Source organism: Aphidius gifuensis, linkage group LG2, assembly GCF_014905175.1.
Source record: "Aphidius gifuensis isolate YNYX2018 linkage group LG2, ASM1490517v1, whole genome shotgun sequence".
Classification (NCBI taxonomy): Eukaryota; Metazoa; Arthropoda; class Insecta; order Hymenoptera; family Braconidae; genus Aphidius; species Aphidius gifuensis.
In genome coordinates this window covers 25,347,323-25,371,878 of record NC_057789.1, presented here as the reverse complement: position 1 = coordinate 25,371,878, position 24,556 = coordinate 25,347,323, and the positions used below count along the sequence as shown (strand labels likewise).

At 23.4% G+C, this 24,556-nt stretch overlaps 1 protein-coding gene across 1 annotated transcript; it reads left to right on the top strand.

The window, feature by feature from the left end:
• Positions 1–364: 364 nt before the first annotated feature.
• On the top strand, positions 365–22,495 carry LOC122849816 (potassium voltage-gated channel protein Shaw). Its single transcript, XM_044148640.1, has 5 exons — positions 365–1,154; positions 6,291–6,757; positions 13,447–13,641; positions 16,005–16,992; positions 18,368–22,495. The coding sequence occupies exons 2-5, from the start codon at positions 6,431–6,433 to the stop codon at positions 18,463–18,465; spliced, it is 1,608 nt and encodes a 535-aa protein (XP_044004575.1). The 5' UTR covers positions 365–1,154; positions 6,291–6,430; the 3' UTR covers positions 18,466–22,495.
• The last annotated feature ends 2,061 nt before the right edge of the window (positions 22,496–24,556 follow it).

Sequence of the window (24,556 nt, the reverse complement as noted above, 5' to 3'; positions counted from 1 at the left end):
TAAAACGATGTGGTGGAAAGCGAAAAAAAGAAATAAAATAAAATGGAATCACTGATGGACAGTATGTGTATTTGTTAAAACCACCAAGCTACGAATTTTTCACATAAACATATACATATAAAAAAATATATAAACCAACACATTGATATGTATTATCAACGCATGCGTAAAAATATATTTTCAACCCTCCCATTTTAACCAACAGCAATAGCATTCTCTACCCTGTAGTGTTCTATTCTACAATATATATATATTTATCTCTCTTTTAATCATAATATAATATATATTTTATCTCACTCAAATATCAACTACCCTACAATTCTAACCTACCCCCTGTGGCGCCACTTACAGTCGGGGTCAGTTCAGTCAGCTCTCAACCAGAGAACAGTATTGTTGTACTACATAAAATAAAAAAATTTTTAAAAAACAATTTTTTTTTCCATTTAATTTAACAATATATTTATATTATAATAATAATTTATTTATTATAAATAAAATTATATTTTGTACTTGAATAAAATTATTAATAAAAATTGTTAAAAAAAAAAAAATTACATTTATTTATTTAATTGATAAGTAAATAATTATTTGTAATTTTTATTTTTTTTTTTGTTTATTTTATTTTATGAATAATAAATATACACGAGGGTATATTTTTATTATTAATATATATTTTTTTGTCAATGATGGATGTTTGAAGTGAGACACGTCATAAACAAGATTGCAGCGTGACTTAACATACAACAACAAATCTCGGATTGAAGTATATACCATTGTGCTTTGTGTGTGTTTGTGATGAAAAAGTGAAACGAAAAAAAAATAAAATAAATTGTGTTTGAGTGTCAGTGTGTTGAGTATGTGCAAAAAATAATGTAGAAAATAAAAAAAAAAATAAAAAAAATTGCAACTGGTGATAGTAGCCTCGCGTTAGGGGTTGGTGATTTTTTTTTTTTAAATTTTATTTGTTCATTTTTTTATTGTATTTTTGGTAAATGGTATTTTGGTGAAGGTGTAGTATGTGTTGAGGGGTTTTTTTTTTTGGTGGAGGAAGGGTCATGCTCGGTATGTCCGAGATGACAAACGAGATGAAAATGAAACGACTCGAGAACTGAGATGTCCCGGAGGAACACCGAGACATGAAAGAAGACTTCAGGGTGGGTTTATTATATATACTCTGTGTGTGAATTTATTTATTTTTTTTATAATTTTTATTATATTTTTTCAAAAGTTGTATATCTATTTTTCTTTAACTCGCTGTTTTTTTTTTTGTATGTTTTTTTTTCTAGTGTCTCGGGAAACGTTAGTTTGTATATGTTTTTTTTTTATTTATTTTTTTTTTTGACCTTTATATCTACTCGGCTGACACGAAGTCTCATCAGGTCTCATCTGTGTTGGCTCTTCAAGCAGCTTCTTATTCTCTCGACCTTTCTTTTTTGCATCACTTTTTTTTTACTTTATTTATTTATTATTTGTTTATAATTAATATAATTTTATTATTACAAAAATTTTTTACACTTTAGTTTCATTCTTACAACGTCTGTTAATTTTTTAAATTTTTTTTCTTTTAATTATTTAATTTTTTAGACAGTTTTAATCCTCCCCAAACGAGTCATAATTAATAATTTATATTTTATCAAATTTTTTCATCTTATTTTATCTCAAAAAAACCTTTGATATTTTAATATTTAATTTTCATTAAAAATATACTGCATTGCATATTTTTTATTTAATTTTTTAATGAGCACAGAATTGTTATCGGTTGAGGTTACTTTAGCGTGCATTTCACGCAGACTATCGATTGTGGCGGGATTCTTGTTAAATGTTGTTTAAATATATATATATACTTCACGAGACTAACGTATGTTACACATTGCCTCAAGTATAATTTCTCTGTGCGTGACGACACGCGCAACAAAGGCAAAGTAAAAATGAAAAAAAAAATATACGAAAAATCTAGAGGTGGAGGCCATTTAGATCAACACGAAGTTTACAACCACCAGCTTTTTTTATATTACCTATTTTTTTTTTTTCCTCCATAAATTCGTGTAATCATATTATACATGTGGAAAAAAAAAAAAAACCACTGCTCGTGTTCAACAATTACTATCGTCAAAAAGTTGTTTTTTTATTTTTTTATTATATCGTTTTATTTTCCTCCTCGGAAAAACAAAAAAGTCATAAATATATATACAATATAGTCATGAAATTTTAAATATTTTATTACTTTTTAAACTTTAATATACAACGTTGATTTATTTATTTGTTTATTTTTATTTTTTATGATAGTTATGTATTTTTATTTTATTTATAAGCGCAAACTCATTAGTAAATGAATTACATATAAAAAAAAAAATAAACAACATTTTACAAAATTAAATTTCATTAACTTATTGATTTTTTTTTTCATGATTTATTGAGCCAGTGTGACAGTGTAGAGGTTTTTTTTAAAAAAAATCAATAAAATGAAAATTCATTTGTCAAGTTTAATTAATTAAAAAGAATTTTTTTTTTTTTGTTTCAACAACTACATCATTATGTTTATTGAAATATTTTTTATTAAAACAAATGAATTTGATTTTATTTATATTTTTTAATACCTTTTGCATAAACGGTTATAATGAAACTGAGCTTTTTTGAGCTTTAGCATAAAATTCAGACAATTTTACAAGTCCATTGTTATTTTTCGTTGTTATTTTGTATAAAGCTTTTTGTGATATAACAGATTTAAAATCATGGCAATGCAGAGATAAATCAGTGTTAACCTGGTTTTGTTTTTTGTTTTTATTTTTGAATTTATATATCACTCTCTTTTGTACTGCAGAAACGAGATAAATTCTTGGTAAATTCAATTTTTTTTTTTTATTTATTTTTTATTTTGCCAGCTTGATGCATCACCATTTCTACTCTTGAGTTTGTTGTAATGAGGATTGGTGAATATAAAAATAATGAAAAAAAGAAAAAAATATATTTACAGGTCAGGTGTATCTCCCATGAAAGTACTTGAAAGATTCAATATTTCAAACTTATCATTTTTTTCCTCCATTTCATCTCTATTTTATTTTATATATTTAAAAATAATTCCCTTTTTTTTCGACAGCTTTATTATTCTGTTTATTAAAAAATATATTATTTTTCAAGATTATAAAAAAAAGAATATTTAAAAAAAAAATAAATGCAGGGAAAGAATTTAATATATATTGGTTGAAAAAAAATTGACAAAAATAATGAAAATACATTCTTTTGTTGTAAAAAATATATATCGAATTAATTAATTTCCTAAATAATATTGTGTAGCTTTTGAAAGCTCAATGAGCCAAATGAAAAAATTCATATAATTTTCTCGTTTTATTTAACTATAGAACAATGATAATAAAAAAAATTCAAGACACATGAGATTTTCAAAAAAGCAAAATGAAACAAACTCGTCGAGAGTCAAAAGTATAAGGTAAAATGAAGAATGAGTGTAAGGTTCCATGATAAAATAGAATACGATTGCTAAAAAGAAAAAAAAATGAAAAAAGTGAGCTGTAAATGCCTTGAGGGTAAAAAGACTAAATTAGAAATGCACGAGATATACTTTTATCTTGCGCTCAGAAGTAAATTCAAACGTATAATATTTATAAAATTGAAAATTTCATTTTTTTTTTTTTTTATTCAATGAAATATTCATGGTATTATTTTCTTTATCACATTTTGAATATCATAAAATTTACGTTAATCAATCTTTCAATTTATCCATAACTTTGAATATAAAATATTGCAAGAAATAAAAAAATAAATTTTAAAATATGTAAGACACATAAAACTATTGGCATATAAAAAAAAAATATAAACTTGAATTTTGACACTTTATTTTTATTTTTTTTATCTTGAAATTATTTAAGTGAAATATTGATATGTCAAAAGTTAATGGCTGGTTCATAAAGACTCATTTTTCATCGTTTTTTTTACATTGTTTTTCATTTTCATGTACATTGAATTGTTTTTTTTTTTTTAACTTATTTTTGTGTTCTTGTTTCTAACCATTCTTAGAAATGTTTTTTTTATATTAATAAAAAAATCAAAGGTACTTTCATAAATTTACTGACAAATACTTCATATTTTCGATTTTTTTTCCAACGGGTTAGTTTCTTCAAATTAAGGTCACCATTTGAAGAAAAAAAATAAATAAAAAAAAAAAAAGCTTGTTGTATAGGGGAATAGAAATTGGGAAAATAAACTGAGGGTAAAAGTTGGAAAAATAAAAGTAAAACTGTGATACCAAATGTCGGGTAGAAATTTGAGATTTTAGTTTAAAACGAATCAAGTAAGGGATCTCACAAATAAAGTATTAAAAAAAGATATAAAATTGAGAAAAAAAAAAAAAAATGAAAAACATCTTTCTCAGAAAGCCAAAAATAAATAACAAAAAAAAAAAATAAAACAATAGCAATTGCTATGAACTTTCAATGTTCAATTAGAAACAAAAAAAAAAAAAAACAATAAAAAATAATCAGCAGCTTGATAATATCTTGGGTCGTCATTAACGATTGAAATTTTCAAAACTTAAAATTTTCAATAATCCAGTAAGAGGCTGAATTTCAATGAATTTTAATTTTTGTTTTTCAATCGAAATTTACATCTAAAAATACGCCCAATAAAATCAAACAAAAAAAATCAATAATAAAATGAAATTTTTGTTTTTATATATCTGGTACAATTTTTTTTTTTTTTGAGAATTTAAATAGATAAAAAAAAAAAAAATCAGTTTTATGATTTTTGTAAGTGTAATCTTTTCGATTTCGAAATGATTTTTATATTTTTTCTTTTTATGATTATTTTTTATTCTATGAATCGTAAAAAACATTATCACGAGGCTTTACCAAACCGGTGTATTAGGAAAAGAATAGTGAAAAAAAAAGCTTTAACCTTTATGTTTTTATTTATGACTAGGAAGACCTCCCAACCTCGTAAATTTAATCCTCACTCTTGGCAATTTTGACAATTGTAATCCGAAATAAAAATTATTATAAAAGTCATGGGGGGTAAAATGGACAACGAAACAAACACTTGTTATATCATATTTTTTTATATGATTTTAAAAATTTATATTTTTCGATGAGATAACAGTATGTTCAGTTAACCCAATATGATAGCTTTTGATTAATCCCAAGTGGAAATTTTCTATCGATCATTTAATGACTCTAAAATTTGACACAAAAATTTCCAAACTTACCCTCACTGCAATTGACGATAAAAATCATAAATAAATTTCATCAGCTTGTCCAATTGAAACCCACCTTATCTGCAACAATAATATAATTAAAAAAAATTAAAAAACAATTTTATTTTTAAAATAATCCAAGTATAATGAATAAGAGAAAAAAAAAAGCTTCAATTTTTTGTAATTTAATTATTCAAAAATTCAATAAACAATTAAATAATAAAATATATATTTGATATTCAATTTCCCAGATGAAATTAAAAGCTCATACACATCTGATAATTTTACTTCATTCATATTGTCAATGATTCGACATTTTAACAAATTACCTAATTTCCTATTTGAAATCCCTTTTGAAATAACCCTCATACCCGAAGGATGATCACACATGTGATTTATGATTTGACATAATAATAATTATCGTTAATTTAAATCAATCAAGCTAGAAATAAATTTCTACATATCAAAAATAATATTAAATAGCAAAAAAGAAAAAATTATTATTAATATTGTAATTATTCATTTGGACTTTATGAGATATAAATGAGCAGCGGATTAGTCCTCGTGGATTAATATTGGTCAAGTAAGATATATATGATGATGATGACGAAATGAATAATAAAAAAAAAATATATATATATTCAACCCCTGTTTCATGATGTTATACGAAAAGGGCTTATCGATTTGATACGCGCCCGCGCGTTTGCCTCTCAAGATCATTAATTTTATTTTTAGGAAAAGCTCTTACACTCCATTTTTTGTCATCAAAACCACTTTACGTTTTTTTTTCTTTATTTTATTTTTTTCTTTCTCTCTCTCTCTTGTTCAATCGTTTTTTTTAGTAATTTTATTTTTTTTATTTTTTTTTACCTAAGAGGATTAGGAAAGGTAGAGCAATCTCAACTCAAGTATTTCACGCTCAATGAAATTTTTTCAAAAAAGTGTAAAGCTCTTCCCATACGGGTACATGAATATTTTTTTATTTGTTGTTAAAATATATAAATAGATTTGAATAATAATAAATATTGATGGCTTTTAGATTAATTTATTTTATGAGATTTTTTTTTTGTTTATCTGTTGACTATAGGTGACGGGGCTTGGCACGGCAACAGCAAGTAGTTGTCAGCGGTAGCAGTTAGCCAACAATATAAAAAAAAATATATATATAAAAAAATAAAAAAAAGAGCTAATTAAATTAAAATTTTTTTTTTTTAACAAATAATAATCATGACTTTGTCAATTGCTGATGCTGAAAATCGTGTTGTATTAAATGTCGGTGGAATAAGACATGAAACATATAAAGCAACATTAAAAAAAATACCAGCAACAAGATTATCAAAATTAACTGAAGCACTTGGAAATTATGATCCAATATTAAATGAATATTTTTTTGATAGACATCCTGGTGTATTTGCACAAGTATTAAATTATTATCGTACTGGAAAACTTCATTATCCAACTGATGTTTGTGGACCATTATTTGAAGAAGAACTTGATTTTTGGGGTCTTGATTCAAATCAAGTTGAACCATGCTGTTGGATGACATATACACAGGTATAATATATTTTTTCATTTATATTTTTTTTTTATATTTGAATATAAATTAAAAATTTATAAAAATTTTCTATTAATCATGTCAAATATTGAATCAACACAGTTCCAATTTTAACTGACGACAACCAAATGTCACACAAATCGATTCAAATACTAACCATTTAGCAATGTCAAACTTCAACATTTACCCCTATTTATCTTTTGTCATTTATTTCTCATTTAAAATACATTTTATAATATAATTTATCTCTAATTATAACCATTCAAATCATTCAATTAATTGTAACACTATATTGAACAATATATTTTTCAACAATAAAAAAAATAAATATCATACTATAAATTATCGAAAAAAAATATTAATTATTCTTCATTTATTATATATCATGCTAAAGATTAATTTTCGCAAAATGAAATTTAAATATAAAAGTTAAAAATAAGCTTAAAATCAATAGAAAAAAAAATAATAAATTAAAAATCAATGAAAAAAAGCTGAAAAGTAAATATAAATTTTTTTTCATCAAATAATTCAAGTTTAATCATTTGAATAAATATTAATTAAAAAAGGTTATTGATTATATTTTTTTTTTTTTTATAAAATAATTAAATTTATTTATATTGATAGTTTGTTATCAAATTGACAATGTATATATGATGATTTTTAATTTCCCAGGTGCGGTACAACGCGCATAACACGACATGACTGAGACCATTATTAAAATGTTTATCGACCCAACCGACGAATTACTAATTGCTTTGAGACTCAACTATTACCCTCAAGTATAAACTAACCCACTCAAAATCACAACAATATATATATCTAACATAAAGTTATCTTGAAAATTTAATTTAACAAGATATCAACCCCTTCATTTAATATTTTTCATCTCATTTAACAATTCACATGTTGACACACAATTCCCCTTTTTTTTTTTAACACTGAAATTTTAATCCCAGCTTTAAATAAATATATTTTAATATATATTAATTATATTCTCAGTATATTTTTGAAATCAAAACATAATTTATATTTATTTTTAAATTTATATTATTTTTTTTCCAATTTAGATTTTAAATTTTAAAGCCGATTATTTATACAAAAAAATATTTTATAAATTTCATTTATATAAATTATTATTTATTATGATTTTTTTAAATATTTAAATCCTTTTTTTTAAGACTGTTTTTATTATTATTCTTTGGAATTCAAGCTTGTGATGCACTTGGCAAAAACATTCTGTGGTTATATTGCATATTTTAAAATATACTCAAGTTATTTCATGAATTTTAGGAATGATTATATATAACTTTTATACTTTTCAGCATAATGTATATATGACATTTAAATTTATATATGTATCCAATGGTAAACCACCTTTAAATCTCAGTAACCACACTTAGTTTTATGTACACCTCTACTGTGAAAACTCAAATATACAAAAGAAAAGATTATGTAGACTTTTTTATTTACTTTTTTTTTTGTCAAATGAAAGTTTTTTTTAATATCTTTTTTTTTATAAATATCAAAAGTTATATTTATTCATTTATTATTATTATTTTCAATTGAAAAATTATTTAAATAAAAGTTTTTTAATGATGCTATTTGTATTATTCTTGAGAATTTTAAAATTATAAAAATTTTCTAGTAAATATATTCAATAGATCAAGTTTCATATTTATTTGTTCAAGTATTTTTCAAGCTTTGCATATTATTGATCCTTTTGGAGATACTTAAAATATAAATTTCTTAACAACTTATGAAAAAACAAAACGACGTTGATCTTGTGTATTTTTTTTTTGAGAACTATATTTTATATTTTTTTATGTTCTTCTTGTTATGTAATGCTAAAATTCTTGATGTTAAAAGAGATATAAAAAAAAAGTAAATGAGAAAACTGATATTCTAGTTTTTTTTTTTTTTTTTTGGTATAATAAACTCATCTTGAAACACAAAGTAGTATTTTCTTTTTTTTTCAGAGACCATTACTTTACAGAGTAAAAAATAAATAAAAAAAAAAAAACATAAAAATAAAGAGATAAAAAAAAAAAAACTAGAAGAACTAAAGAAAAAAAGCGAAAATTGTTTGGTTGAAAAAAAAAAAAAGAAAAATATAAAACACTTTAATAGAACGAATTATTATTTCATTGAGTTAAACTCGAGTAAAGATGAATCTGTTAAATTTGTCATTCAGGTCAAGCAGAATTGTATTTTAAAAAAAAAATTTTATCATCCCTTTAAAATGAGGTTATAAAAAAGAAAAAAAAAAAAAAATCTTTTTTTTTTTAATTAAGTTTGTAGATAATTTTTTAAATATATATTTAGTTTATTAACTGTTCAAACTTTATATGATAAAAAATAAAATAAAAAAATTGGTAAATCAATTTTCCTTGTTTTCCAAGGACTAACAATTCATTTAGTTTGATTCTACAATTTGATAATCAAGTAAGACAAAATTGTAACACGATAAAATTGATTGAGATATTTAGTGTGTTCAATCGAGGGTCATTGATCGAAATTAAGTTTTCAAACTGTTCAATTCATCAAGTATAGCGATTTGTGATGGAATAGTAGTCACAAGAAATAAATTAAGTCAAAAAAAAAAAAAAAAAAAACATAAGTCTGAGTCATAGGATAATCTGGGTGAAGAGGGTTTAAAGATGCCATCATAGAAACTTTCGAAGGATGATTTTTTGTCATGTCTCCCATGTCCCCCATCCACGTGACCACATTTTTTTTTTTTTTTTCTTTTTTTTTTACCCTCAATCGAATACCTAAATAGGGATTTTACCATACCCTTATTTTTATTTTTCTGTATTTTTCATGCTCGTCTTGAACTTTTGCAAAAATCCCTAAATCGAGGGGTTCGTGAATTTCATGAATTCAAATTTATTTCACGTGATTTTAAACGTCTTAAAAATTTAAAAATCTGTGTCTCGAATAATTTTAATGATTCCAGGTAATTTTAAATGCACTCCAAATTATACTGAGGTCTCTTTTTATCGAATTGAATAGTTTGATGATTTTACACTAGACGCATAATTTTGTTGTTTTCAATTTATTTATTTAACAAACGCAAAGGAAAATTCTGAAAATTTGAGAATATATAAAGCAAAACCCCCTCAATATTATTCACCATATGGATTTTCAATCGAAACGTTGGTTCTAAAATAAATAAATACAGAAGGTCAGCTTCTTGTATATACAGCCGATAGAACGGACGCACCTGGCTATGAATCTGGCTCCTCTCACTAGTGTTTAATTACCTCAAAAAAATAACCAATTGATTTTTTAGATTTTATATTTTATCTGTAACTGAAAATTCAAATTTTTTTCAATATAAAATTTTAAATCGAGATTAAATTTGCATGATATCATTGTCAGTTAATTGAATAATAACAAAATCAAATTATTCCGTTAATGAAAATGGTAATAATCAATTGATTTTTTATTTCTTTTTGATTTATATTTTTTGGATAAGTCAATTTTTAAATTTACATGTTTGTAAATTGAATAAATATAAAAAATTTCAGTATTAAATATCGATTGTCAAAAAAATAAAATCACATTATTTTTATAAACCTGTGCGCAGCTATTTTAATGCGCACTCTAATGTAGAATCAAAGAAAGATAATAAAAATAATTAAAAAAAAATAAAATCAATAATGTAGAATTGTAATAAAAATAAATTCAACACCTGATAGTGATCAAGCACGATGGTATTAAAAATCACTGTTGTGTTAATAATATTTATTTTCAATAACCAAGATCATAGAATTTTTTTTTTTCTTTCATTTCTAATAGGCAATAGCAAAAAAAAAAAAATATATTTTCTCTGATCTTTGATCTTCTATTGTTATTATTTTTTAATAACTATGACTAGATGCCAGTAGTTTTGGCAATGTACCAGAAATTCGATCATCGAAATTACTTTTTACTAAATTACTAACGAGAAACGAAATAGCTGTTGCCAGCCAATGCCTCCAATTTTCCCAACTCTGGACTCAATTTTCACCTTTTATTTTTAAAATATTTTTTATAATTTTTTATCTCTCTTGCTCTTTGATTTTTCATTTATACAACCTTGCTATTTTTTGACTGTCTAGAATTGTAGATTTTATTTTATTGTTTTATTTTTTATGTTTTTTTTTAAGGGAGTGTACGTGTTGTTATCATCCTGTTGCACTCGACACTGTGTAAATGTTATTTTTTCTCACGTCAACTATTGCTTTAATTTATCTGGCAAACTTTATGTGTTTATTCAATGAATTTACTTTGTCCGAGTCTTTTGATCCCTTTTGTCATTTACATTGAAACCTTTGAAGTTTATTATTTTTTTTTTTTCATATCTTTCATTTTCATTCTTGTTTAAACAATTTTTGAGCGATCGATTTCTTGTATAAAATATAAAAATATTCAAGACATTATTGGTTGTCATTTCACAAACATTTTCTTTGATTTCATGATCAAGGTATGCAAAAAACTAAATTCTTGGATCTAAAGAAAAAAAATAAATAAATAACGGAAGACATTTTTTCTTTTACAATTTATATTTTTCAATTCAATCGTATATTATTATTATTTTTTTTTTTTATCTAGAAATACGTGCTCGATAAGATTCCTATTTTTTTTTTGTAATTTTTTTTTTATTTTTTACTATAATCATATACCTAAAATTTACGACTTTTGATTTTTCGATAATTCACTAAGTCTGACATTTGTGTTTCTTTTCCACTTAGACTAAACTTTATGTACAAAAAAAAAATTACTGTTTTTAAATTTATTTTTTCCTACTTTTAAACTGTGCACTTTTAAATTTTTTTTTATTGGATAATTTGATAATATATTATTGTTGTAAGAACATTGTAAAAGCACTTCAAATGTGTTTACTAAAAAATACAAATTTATTGGATGGAAAACGATATTATCTTTCAAAATATATCAACAAGATCATAAATATTTTTTTTTATAAAAATATTTAGGTCAGCTTTTTTTTTTTTGCATTATTATTATCTTTTTTCGAATATGATGTATATTAGATTTCAGAATGATATAGATATATTGAATTTTCTGAATCGCTAAAATTTCTTATTTACACGTTTCCATTTTTTTTTTTATTATTATTTTTAAATAATAAAAAAACTAATTATAAATTTTCATCAAACAAAATAAAACTTTTTCTTTTGTATATATATTTTAAAAATTAATTTTCTCTTTGATATTGAATTTCAATTTATGATAAAGTTAAAATGAAAAAAAAAAAAAACAACAAATAAATAAATAAAAAAATTTACTTTTAAATTAAATTGAGTGAAAAAATATCTAAAAAAAAAAATAATATAAAATAATATCTTGATAAAGAAAACAACAAGATAATAAATATAAAATTGAAAAATTTTTTTAAGAAATAAATGTTGACATGATTTGTCCAACACAGTGTACAACATAACATTTATTGAAGTTAAATTTCGTTACTGAAATACCCATAACCATTATGCAAATGTTATCCGGGTAGTTTGGCTCTTGGCTCAATGACATAGGGAGATAATAAGGTTGATCCAAGTTGAAAATATAATAGTTCTAGTGTGAATGAAGATGATGAAAAGAAAATAGAGATAAATAATATTTGTAATAGCAAAAAAGACAAAACAACAATTTAGTTTTTTTCATGACCTTTATAAATAGCTCAACTGGGTGGAGCTAAAATTATTTGAAATATATATGATTATTAAAACACCCTCACTATTATCAAACTACCCCTCAAACAATTTCTCAAACTTATATTCCATAAAAGTGAGAAATAGATATCGAAAAAAACTCAACGAACCAATTCATATTTTTATTTTACAAAAATTTATCCACCGGAAAAAACAACTTTCAAATGATTTTTTTTTATCATTATCATTTTTTATTCCTTTGATAAACTCAATTATCTTTATGGTAAAAAAAAGCAACGTCAATTATTTTACTATTTTTTTTTTTTTATTCAATTTTTATCTTTTTTCAACTTGATCCTATTAAAGATCATCTAGCTAGTTTTGATAAAGTTTTGATATCTCAGGAGGATTGAAAACTTCTGATCTATCTTGATTCATGCGAGAAATAAAAAAAAACTTGATTTATCAACTTTTTTTTTTACCCTATTGTTCATGAGATGAAGAGGAAAAAAAAAAAAATGTTATAATGATAATGGTGATGATGGCTAAACAGACGTTATAAAGTTTCTTTTGTTTGATGAATAATTTTTATGTTATATCTTGCTGTGTTACATAAATTTTATGTACATATTGTAACACTGATAATTATAATGGGGAAAATAAAATTTACATTATCTGATTATACATATAAAAAAGATAATTTCATCGCTGAAGTTGCAAAATTGTACCACTATTTTAAAACTGTTCATGAATTTATATATATTTTTTTTTTGTTCTTACAAAATTGTTTTATTATAGTTTAAAATTTTTAAATTAAACATCAAATTTAATTTTTAAATTTAATATCCTCGATTAATTTGATAAAAAAAGCTTTCATTATTATTATAAAAATAAGATGAAAATTTTTTTTTTCTGTCTGACTAAATAGGTATACATACTACTGTAGAAAAAATAAAGAAATATTTAAAAATAATATTTGTGTAAATGAAATTTTTAGTAATTTAAAAAAAAATAATATATCAACAATTTTTAAGCATCGGGACACGCAAGAAACACTGACTGTACTGGACAGATTGGATCTTGACACGGAAAAACCAAGTGACGAAGAATTGGCGCGTAAATTTGGATTTGAAGATGCGTATTACGAAGGGAGGCTAACATGGTGGCAAAAATTAAAGCCAAAAATGTGGTCATTATTTGATGAACCATACTCGTCAAATGCAGCCAAGGTCGGTATATAATATTTAATATTTTTTTTTTTACACTATATATCAAGAATGGTAATTAAATTTAACAAAAAGTTTATTTGTATGTTGATCATTGTGTGATAAAAAGAAATTATTTTAAACAATATTAATTTAATCAAAACAACGATGATAAATTGTCCATTAAATTAATGATTCAATTTATCAATTATAAATTTATAATTAATTAATATTCTAATTACTTTGATAAATGTTTTTTTTTATTTTATGTGTAAACATCTTGCTTTATTTATTTTTAGTTATTTTTTTTTTTCTTTTTTCCACTTGTGTCATGTTACGGAAATATCATACTTCAAGACCATATCAAGATATTCGTAAAATTTCTATTTTAATCCGTCACTGACAATGTATTATAGTCAATCTTCTATATATATACAAACTTCTAGTATAAACAACCGTGTCACATACAAGTATGTTTGCGTGCTATTTTTTTTTTTTTTTATTTATTTTTATTTACCCTTTTGTGAGCATTCATAATCTTTGCGTGTTCATAAAATTGATCCGGACAATCGCTTAATGCTTTCTACATAATTGTGTTTTACTTAATTTTTTTTTTACTATTTTCTTAGACTTTTATTATATAATTTTTTGATAAAATTAGTTCCGGGATAATATTGTTTGTTTTTTTTTAGATCGTAAATATCGTGATCGTTCGACAAATATCCTTCAAATATTTAAAAAAAATAAATGAATAAATAAATTTGATAGAAAAATAGATAATTAATTTTTTCAAAAATTTAAAACAATATTATTTAAATTTTCAAAAAGAATTATCAACTTTAACTCAAAAAAATGGCAAAAAATATTTTTAATTTTTTTAAATTTCCAAATTATAAAATATTTTGATAAACTTTTATAATTATTTAATAAAAATTACAAAAAAATAAAGTAATAAATCAATCCCAAGGTTTTTTTTTTCATTAAAAATTTAATTCTATACAATTTAATTTTTCCTTTGAAAATTAATAAATATTTTCCATCAATTTTATTATTCAAAATAAAAAAAAAATAAAAAAAAAACACACGCAACATACAAATTACATGCAAGCATTGTTAATGTGTTTGTCATTTGTTTTTCGAAATCAACATGTAATTTGCCAGTTGCTGATTTGATCATGTACAAATGACATTGGTGTATAAATGAAAAGTGGAGGTTAACGAGAAAGAGGAAGAGTCAGTGCATAATGTGGGTTTGAAGTTACAAAAAAAAAAAAAAAAAAAAATCAAAATACATGGGGCAATGTTGTTGATACATACACAAAGCAGAATAAAAGATGAAAAATCATTTAACATATATATACAATTTATATACAGTATGCAAAAGAGAAAGATGAATATATACAGTATTGAACTGTAATTTTGAATTTAATACGGAAATTCAAACCACAAATTATATGGGTTTTGTGTATAGTATATCATCAACATAGGTCATGTATATACTCCATATATATATCACCAATATTCGTGTATTTGTTAAATTTATCAACAGTTGACATGTTTTGTCAATGTTTAGCCATTAACGATGCAAAATATTTTGACCTTCACCTCTCTTCCTCATCCCGTTACATTCACAAATAATATTTTCTTTAATAAGCCTTTTTTTTCTATCATTTTAACTGTCAAAATTTATTTATAAAAGTATCACCATTTCATCATTACAACGCACTATTTATTCTTTTGAATATTTATTATTATTATTATTATTGAAAAAAAGATTTATCAAGCAGAAAATAATATTAAATATATTTTTAAAAATTAAACTGAGCATACTGATAACAAGTTGTTAATAATTTTTTTTCATTTTTATACTTGATGAATGGTTAGCTCTTTTTCAATTTGCTTTGTACATTTTACTATTTTTTTTTTTTTTTTTTTGTACTTGCTGAAATGTATAGAACACACGGGCGATCGTTACAAAACCATTGGGCTTATTATTATGCAGTCGTCACAGGGCGCTTGTGTACATGTATTTTTATTCATATATATATAGACGAATTGTAGGTTGAAAACGACTGAGATCGGATCGATAAGAGAGTAAAACCAACACAGTCCATCAGGGAGAAAAATAAAAAAAATATAGGGGAAATATATATAAATTGGTATCGAAGGGAGGAGCTGTGAGATAAATACATAAAGAAAATAAATAAAATAATAATAATAATAATAATGATATTAATGAAATACATATTGCAAGGAAAAAAAAAAATGTATTTGAAATTTCCAATGAATGTTTTATGTGTATATAATATATATTTTGATATTAAATGTTAAAAAATAAAAAAATAAATTATTTCGATCGTTAATGCATATATAATTAATTTTTTCAGATAATTGGTGTTATCTCCGTATTCTTTATCTGCATATCAATATTGTCATTTTGTCTAAAAACACATCCAGATATGCGTGTACCAGTTATTAAAAAACGTACAATACAAAATGGAAATAAAACAAGTTTTATGATTGATAAAGAATTAACAAATTCTCATGATGCATTTTTTTACATTGAATGTATATGTAATGCATGGTTTACAATTGAATTTTTAATAAGAATAACAGCAAGTCCATCACGTTGTGAATTTGTAAAATCATCAGTTAATTTAATTGATATGATTGCAACAATGAGTTTTTATGTTGATTTAACACTACAAAAGTTCGCCTCCCATCTTGAAAATGCCGATATACTTGAATTTTTTAGTATAATACGTATTATGAGATTATTTAAATTAACAAGACATTCATCTGGTTTAAAAATATTAATTCAAACATTTCGTGCATCGGCAAAAGAGCTCACCCTATTGGTTTTTTTTCTGGTCCTCGGCATCGTCATCTTCGCCAGCTTGGTCTACTACGCTGAAAGGATTCAGTATAATCCAGATAATGATTTTAAAAGTATACCACTTGGTTTATGGTGGGCACTTGTCACTATGACCACTGTTGGATATGGTGATATGGTACCAAAAACATATATTGGAATGTTTGTTGGTGCATTATGTGCACTTGCTGGTGTATTAACAATCGCCCTGCCAGTGCCCGTGATCGTTAGCAATTTTGCTATGTATTACAGTCACACGCAGGCGCGAGCCAAGCTGCCCAAGAAGAGGCGTCGAGTCCTTCCGGTTGAGCAACCCCGGACACGTGCTGGGGTACCGGGGGTTGGAGGACAGACACAGGGTCCACAAAGACCATGTAGTCAGCAAGTTGCCCTCCTACCCCCGGGGGGTGGGAGATGTGGAGGTGGACAAGTCGTAGGACAAAATAGACGAATGAATGCCATTAAACCAAATCATCCAAAGGATCCATTTGCAATTAAAATTGGTAAGTTTTTATATTTATTCAATTATTAACCATTATTTTTTATTGTCAAGCCAAATTTTAATATTTAATTTTCACTATGTCTGACTAAAGACTGATATATACTACTTGAAAAAAAAATTTTTTAAATCATAATTGGCATAAAATTTTAATAATTATTTATTAAAAAAATTATTATTTATATAAATAAGAGTTTATTTTATTTAATAAATTTCGGTTAGTTAATTTTAAATGTTCCCTCTGGCAATGATTCAAAAGCTTTAACATAGTGGCCAATCACCTCTATGTATATTACTCAATTAGCAAAATATTCAATTACCTTTATACAAATAGCCACCATGTATATATATATACTAAAATAAATAATATGTTTATAATTGGCATAAATACATTTACACATTTGTAGTGTATATTAAAAGGTCAACTGTAATCCTAACAAAGTTATATTCAACTCTCTGCTCAACAATATAATATAAACTCACATTGTTATCACAAAAAAAAAAAGAGAACAATAATTTATATTATATATATAAATTAAATTATATATTAATTAAAATAAATTATTAGTTTTATTATTTATTAATTAATTTTATTTTTATATTGTAATTTATTTGTTACTTCATTAGTATTTCTTGGCTGGTGTTGTATTACTTGGGCCAAGTTTGAAATTGAGTTGCACCAATAGTTCAATAACTATTGAGTTTCGTCACTGAAGCCCCGGGTAAAATTTTACTGATAATTTATCTATCATATATAATTAAATTGGGAAAATATCAAAGTAAATAAAATAAAATTGAAAGAGCATATTAGATGAAGGTTAAAGTAAAAAAAAAATGAGGAAAAGTGAATTGTGGGAAAATTAGATTGACCAGCACCAAAACAGACTATCTCTCGTATTTTTTTTTTTGGCTCCCTTATGTTTTGCCCTTTGGAGCTTCTGTTTCACATTTGAGATGATTCTATCGTCCATTATTTAATCATACAATCAACCATATAAACAACGAAACACAATATCCACCCTGAAGTCAAACATTAAGGGAAAATAAAATATGAAAACCACGTGGCAGTTGAATAGGGCAGCTTGTCAGATTGTATTTATGCCAAAAATATCATTTCAAGTATGTTTAAAACTATCTCTTTTACACATGAAGAGAACACATCAACTTGTAACTTCAACATATGTTTTAAAATTCAAAACTATACTGCTAACTTTTATGCTTTTTTTTTTTTTTTTACTCTATTTACAAAAATAAAAAAATTATAATATATATAGGTCGTTTAAAAAGTTTAATAAAATAACTAAATTTATTATTTAATAAAGCATGGTCAATTAAATTTGCGATAAAATAAATTTTTGTTTTATTTTTTGGTTTTTCAGATGATACTAGGAGAAATTCAAACGTGAGGACCAACGGGACCAAGACAACAGCCAATCAAGATATTGGCTGGAGTAAATCATCTTCTGGCCTCGGTTAATAAGTGAAAATTATAAAAAAAATTTACAAATGGAATGTGATTAAATTAAAATAGATAACAACACACTCCACTGCCGCAAAAATAAAAAAAAATTTTTTAAAAACGGGCTCTCCTGGAGATAATTCGAAAGGAAATTTTAAAAATCTATATTTAAAATGGAACTCAATATAGTGTGATCGTAGTGAATATAAAAAAAAAAAAAATTTTAAATATTATAAATAAATAGGTAAATAAATTTAAAAAAAATAAAGTGTGAGAATGTGTGTGAATAAATAGAGGCTGTTTTGAGTTAAATGCTCAGTGAGATATTGTATTTTAAATAATTAAAAAAAAAAAAAATATATAAATAAATAACAGAATAATTAAATAAAGAGTGTCTTTATATTAAAAAAAAAAAAATTGCGGAATTTAAAAAAGCCAAGTCCAGCATGATGATTATAAACTACTCAAATTATTTCAAGGTATGTTTTAAAATTTTATCGGACCACACGAGGTTAATAATAACAAAAAAAAATATATATAAAACCAAAAAAAAAAAAACAATTAAATATAAATAAATAATTATTAATAATATTAATAATATTAATAATAATTTTGGGCTTGAAGAAAATATAAAAATAAAAAAAAAAAAACGTACATATTCACAATAATCTTTGACGACCACAATTAAACCTTATCTTTTCTCGTTCGTGATAAATTAAATAAATGATTCAAACAATCACAATCATGGGGCCGTTCTAGATATTATTACAATAGAAAAAAAGAAATAAAAAAAAAATTATATAGATATATAAATGAGCGAGCTACCCCTCGGGAAAACGGAAAAAATAAATTGCCCACCCACGCTGCCTTTTGTCATAAATATAAAAAATAATAAATAAATAAAAAAAAAAATATATAAATTCGCAAACATGAAAAATTACATAAACACAAGAATAATATAACTTGTGAAAAATATTTCACATTTGAATGTTATATATATTTTTGTGAAGCCCCCCTTAATTGGCTCAACCATCAAATTTATTTATAAACATCAACCTCAATTTATTTTATTTATTTTTCTTCATTTCCTATATGTTCACACATGATCCACAAATATCATTTGAATTTTTTTTCTTTTATTTATCTATCATTTTGCACTTTTATATGTTTGGGAAAGCCTCACGTTTATTGCAAATAACCCCAAAGAAAAAAAAAAGCCATAAGGAAAAAAAAATTCAAAACCCTCGCAGCCTAATATATTTTCGATAGTCAGTCAAAATTGAGGAAAAAAATAAAATAAAATAAAAATCATATGAAAAATAAAAGGGACGCACGCACAGAGTATACAATTTTTTTTATTTTTATTATTAAAAAAGTTTTTTTCACTAACAGAAAAAGTTTTAAAACTCACCATATCAATTTTTGAATAAAAGAAATGATTTCACTTTTTTTTTTCATTTTCATTTGCCTTTGTAAATGTTGAATAATTTTTTTCATTTTCATTTTCATTTTAAAAAACAAACAATTGACGTAAAAAAAATACTAATTTTGTTATTATATTTCAAAATAAATAAAAAATTATTTAAACAAACAAATGGACATGTAATATTTGACAACAGATTGTCTTTGAGAGTTGAAAATTTAAACGTATACGTGTTTTGAATAAAATAAATACGCGTAATATTAAAAAAATAATAAAAATGACAATAATTCGCGAGGGAATTGTTTTGCAATGGAGGGTAGAATGGTAAATTTTGAGAGATAAGTGGCTTTTCCAAACGCAAAGAATCATAGTTTTTTATTTTTTTTTTTTTTTTTATATTTTTATTCAACACATAGATCTACCCTTACGCCGCTGGGACCAATCATCAGCCACTTTTCACCCCTTACCTTTTTTCCACCCACACATTTACTTGGCCCGGGAATTTTCCCACAAAAGCATTTTTTTTTTTTCATTTTTATTATACTATTTTTATTTCTCCATTTCCACTGTAACTATTTTTTTTTTTTCTACAATTTTGTAATGAATATAAATTCGATTTTTCCAATTTCATGTCAACAAACTTATTTATATTTTCCGCAATACATTGGCTAGATGGACCATAACGCAAAAAAAAAAAAAAACGCCCATATTTGAATAAGAAAAAAAAAGAAATTTAGTAGATTAAAAATATCAATATAATATTGGATAAAAAAAAATTCACCGACACACACATTCATGCACAAAATAATAATATTCAAAAATAAAAAAAAATAAAAAATATATTGTATATAAAAAAAAAATACATGGAGATTATCCGTAATATTTATTCTTCTTTCTATCGACATATCAGTGCAAAAAAAAAAATAATTTTCACAACAAAAAACTAATATAATATAGCTATTATTTTCTTTTCTGTACTTCTCTAAGTGTGTATAATATTTCTCCTGATTAAAAAAAAAATATACATATAAATAGGTATTTCCTGGCGTTTTTCGAGACTAAATTTTCCAAGTAATGGACATTTTCCTCGCTCGATTTTCAACGAGCCGCCAAGAGCAAAAAAAATTGTATAAAAATTGAGTATATTAAATGCACATAAGGCGAATGTTGAAGGAAAAAATTTAACAGTAAATTATAATAAATAAATTATTATTTTATATATATTTAAAGGCCATACATAATTTTTTATTTAATCCAGGCATGATTTTGTAATCGCGTGCACAAAAGCTAGCGTTATATCGATTCTCGGCTTTTGTCGTTGCGAGGAAACCCAAGGCATACAAAAGATCCAAAAGAAAATTTTAAAAAAATGTAATAATATGAAAAAAAAAAATAAAAATACATAAAATGAAAATGACATAATGAAAATAATATTATAACAAAAGAAATAAATTCATCAATCGTATACACATATCCGGTTTATCATCAGGCCTTTTACTATCATTCTTTGACCGTTGAATTAAATTTTGATGAATAGTAAAAAAAAAAATAATAACTTAATTTAGAAAAAAATAAAATTGTAAATTAATAATAATTAATGAACATTTTTTGTATTTTGTAAACTCAAAATAATATAGAGTTTGCTTATTTTTGATTAAAAAAAAAATAAAATAAAATAAATCAATAAAAAAAAAAAATAAAACCAATGACAGGATTTTAAAAATAAATAAATTACAAGTGAGATAAATAAATAATAATAATAATTATAATCATAGTAATAAATATAATAATAAAAAATTCAAAAACATTAATACTTTATAGCACCCATAAATTTCCAAAAAAACTTTTTACACACACGAGAAAAGAAAAAATAAATAAATAAAACCAAAATTAAGCACAAGTGCGTGACAAGTGCTCGTATGTTGAAAAAAAAAAAAAAAATAACAAAAATTATATAAAAATGATAAAACTTTTCCTGTATCATCTGGTCCAGAATAAATTTTTTTTTTTATTTTCTTTATTTCCATTGTCACGGCTGGTGCTGATAGAGGAGCTTTAGATGGTTTGGAAAATTGGGTGGGAGAGCACATAAGTGGTATAAAAGGGAGAAAATAGGGGAAGAGAGTTGACACCAACGATCGATTGTGGTGCACATTTACGCAAATAGACTCTGCTAAAAGTAATAACGAAGAAATGTCAAAAAACAATTGTCCAAAAAAAGAAAGAAAAATCAAGAAAATAATTATTCATTGTTAAAGTTTTTTATTTTTTTTTCCTTTCATAAATCATTTGTAAATTTAATAATTTAAAATCTTGATTTATTCTTTTTTTTTTTTTTCGTTTAACAAATAATCATCAAGTTGTAATTAGAATTTTTAGTTGTTTAATTGATGACGACATTTAGTTCCTTGAATAAAGAAAAATTCATTTGACGAAAAAAAAAAGGAGGAATAAAAACTTAAGCACAGTAACCATAAAGAATCTCACAAAAAGCTCTGAGAAAAAAAAAAAATAAAATTAACGAGTATAAAAAAAATAATGACACACAAAACAACGAAATTATAGGGGAAATTTTTAGAAAAAAAAAAAAATAAATTGTATATACACAGAGGGAACAAAAGGTGATGCATATCCAAGTTGGGTACAGAAAATTTTACGACACGCACTCACATATATAGTTGAAAGTATAAAAATAAAATAATATAATATGAAAAATGGATGAAAAAATTATTACGAAATTTAATGGAGTATATAAATATTTAAGTATGAAAAAAAAATAATATATAAATATAAAAGATTTGAATTTTTAAACATCTAAAAATATAAATAAAATACGAATGACAAAAACATCTGCTGTGTGCATTAAAAAAATAAAAATAAATGCAAAAAAATTATTTAAAAAACAGTATCAATTACACATGCTAAAAGAAAAAAAAACCACTACTAATTTCCATGATAATTTTACACAAGAAAATATTTTAATCAGTTGATAATTAAATGAGGTAAAAAAAATGATACGAAAAAATGAAAAATAGGTATATAAAAAAAGTTGATTATGATTAAAATAAAAAAAAATTTTAATTAATAAAATATATATAAAATAATTGCTTTCTTACGACGATATTATCGTCACTCGACGATTTCTGTTTACTTGTTAAAATTTTTTGCCAGTTATTTAATTAGTCATTATTAATTAAAAAAAAAAAAAAAGTATGAAAGATGAATTAGTTAAAATATATATTAAAAATAAGATAAATGATTTTTTAAACTGTATAAAAAAAAAAAAAAAAAAAACTAATCGAGTTTTGTAATTAAAAAAAAAAAAATAATCAATTTGTTAATTTGACATTTATTTTGTTATGAAAAATGTTTTTAATAATGATAATGGGTTTAATTAAAGGCTGTCCAAACTATCAATGCCACCCAATTTAATTTCCCGAATATTTTATTTGTTTTTTTTTTTTTTTAAATTAAGAAAAATCACTGAAAAAAAAAATGGAGAAATAAAAATAAAAAAACCATTATTATTGCTTTTAAATAAATAATAAATATTTTATTATTAAAATCGTTGAAATACTCGATTTCCGGGTAGACAGTAATATAATGAAAAAAAGAAATAGGAAAAAATTTAAAAAAAAATCCATCGAAACGATAAAATAAATGAAAAAATTACTATTGAAAAAGTTGTTGTTGTTTTTCACGAGTAACAATTAAAAAAGTAATATGCATTTAGAAGATTAAAAAAATTTTAAATCATCATAATGAATGAGTATTAAAATAACATCATCAAAATAAAAAAAAAATAATAACAAACAAAACGAATTATATAAATTATATTGTACGGTAAGCCGATCGTTGAGTTAACGACGGTAAAGCTGGTTTGTAAATAAAAAACTATTTGACTCTTTGAAAAAAAAATAAAACTATTAGTAATAATTTATTTTAATAACCCACAGAAATTAAATACTTGAATTTTTTAATTAATTGTTATTATTATTATAATAGTTATAATAATAATAAGAATATTGTTTTTTTTTTTCTTTTCGATTTTTTAAATTTTTTTTCTATTAATTTTTGACGAGAGGTCATTTGATTTTTGAGTTGGCATTTTTATAGCTGTATATAAATTAACGAGATATTTTTTAATTTGTTATTAAGTCATGGGAATTTTTATTAAGTCATGTGAAATCATTGTAGTCAATTTATTTCAACGAAATTTTTAATTGAAAAAAAAAAACAGGTCCAGAAAATTTATCTTGATGATTGATTTTCATTTAAAAATAATAATAAAATATATTGGTAAATAATAAATTTAATAAATGAATTATTATTTATTTATGTTTTATTTAAATAAATAAATTTCAAATAATTATCAACGTGTCCATCAATGTTTATATTGTTTCATTAATTTGATTTTAATTGAAAAATAAAATTAATTTTTTGCAATTTTCACAAATTTAATTCAAAAAAAAAATCCTCCAATCAATTTTGGAGTATTTTTTTTTTTTTGGTTTGATAATTTATTATTGTTAACTACTATTTGTTGATATTTTAAATATATTTTTGAAAAAAAAGGTCATTGAAAGCCGGGTACAATATTAATTGCCGTCAAAAAAATATTATTTCACCAAAATGATAAATCGACTAATAAATATAAATCATTTATAAAAAAAATAATTATTAATT

Bases quoted from the DNA above. Each gene is read 5' to 3' on its own strand.
- LOC122849816 (XM_044148640.1), top strand. From the start codon at position 6,431: ATGACTTTGTCAATTGCTGATGCTGAAAATCGTGTTGTATTAAATGTC. The intron at 13,642-16,004 runs GTCGGTATATAA...TAATTTTTTCAG, and splicing joins ACTCGTCAAATGCAGCCAAG to ATAATTGGTGTTATCTCCGT. The intron at 16,993-18,367 runs GTAAGTTTTTAT...TTGGTTTTTCAG, and splicing joins TCCATTTGCAATTAAAATTG to ATGATACTAGGAGAAATTCA.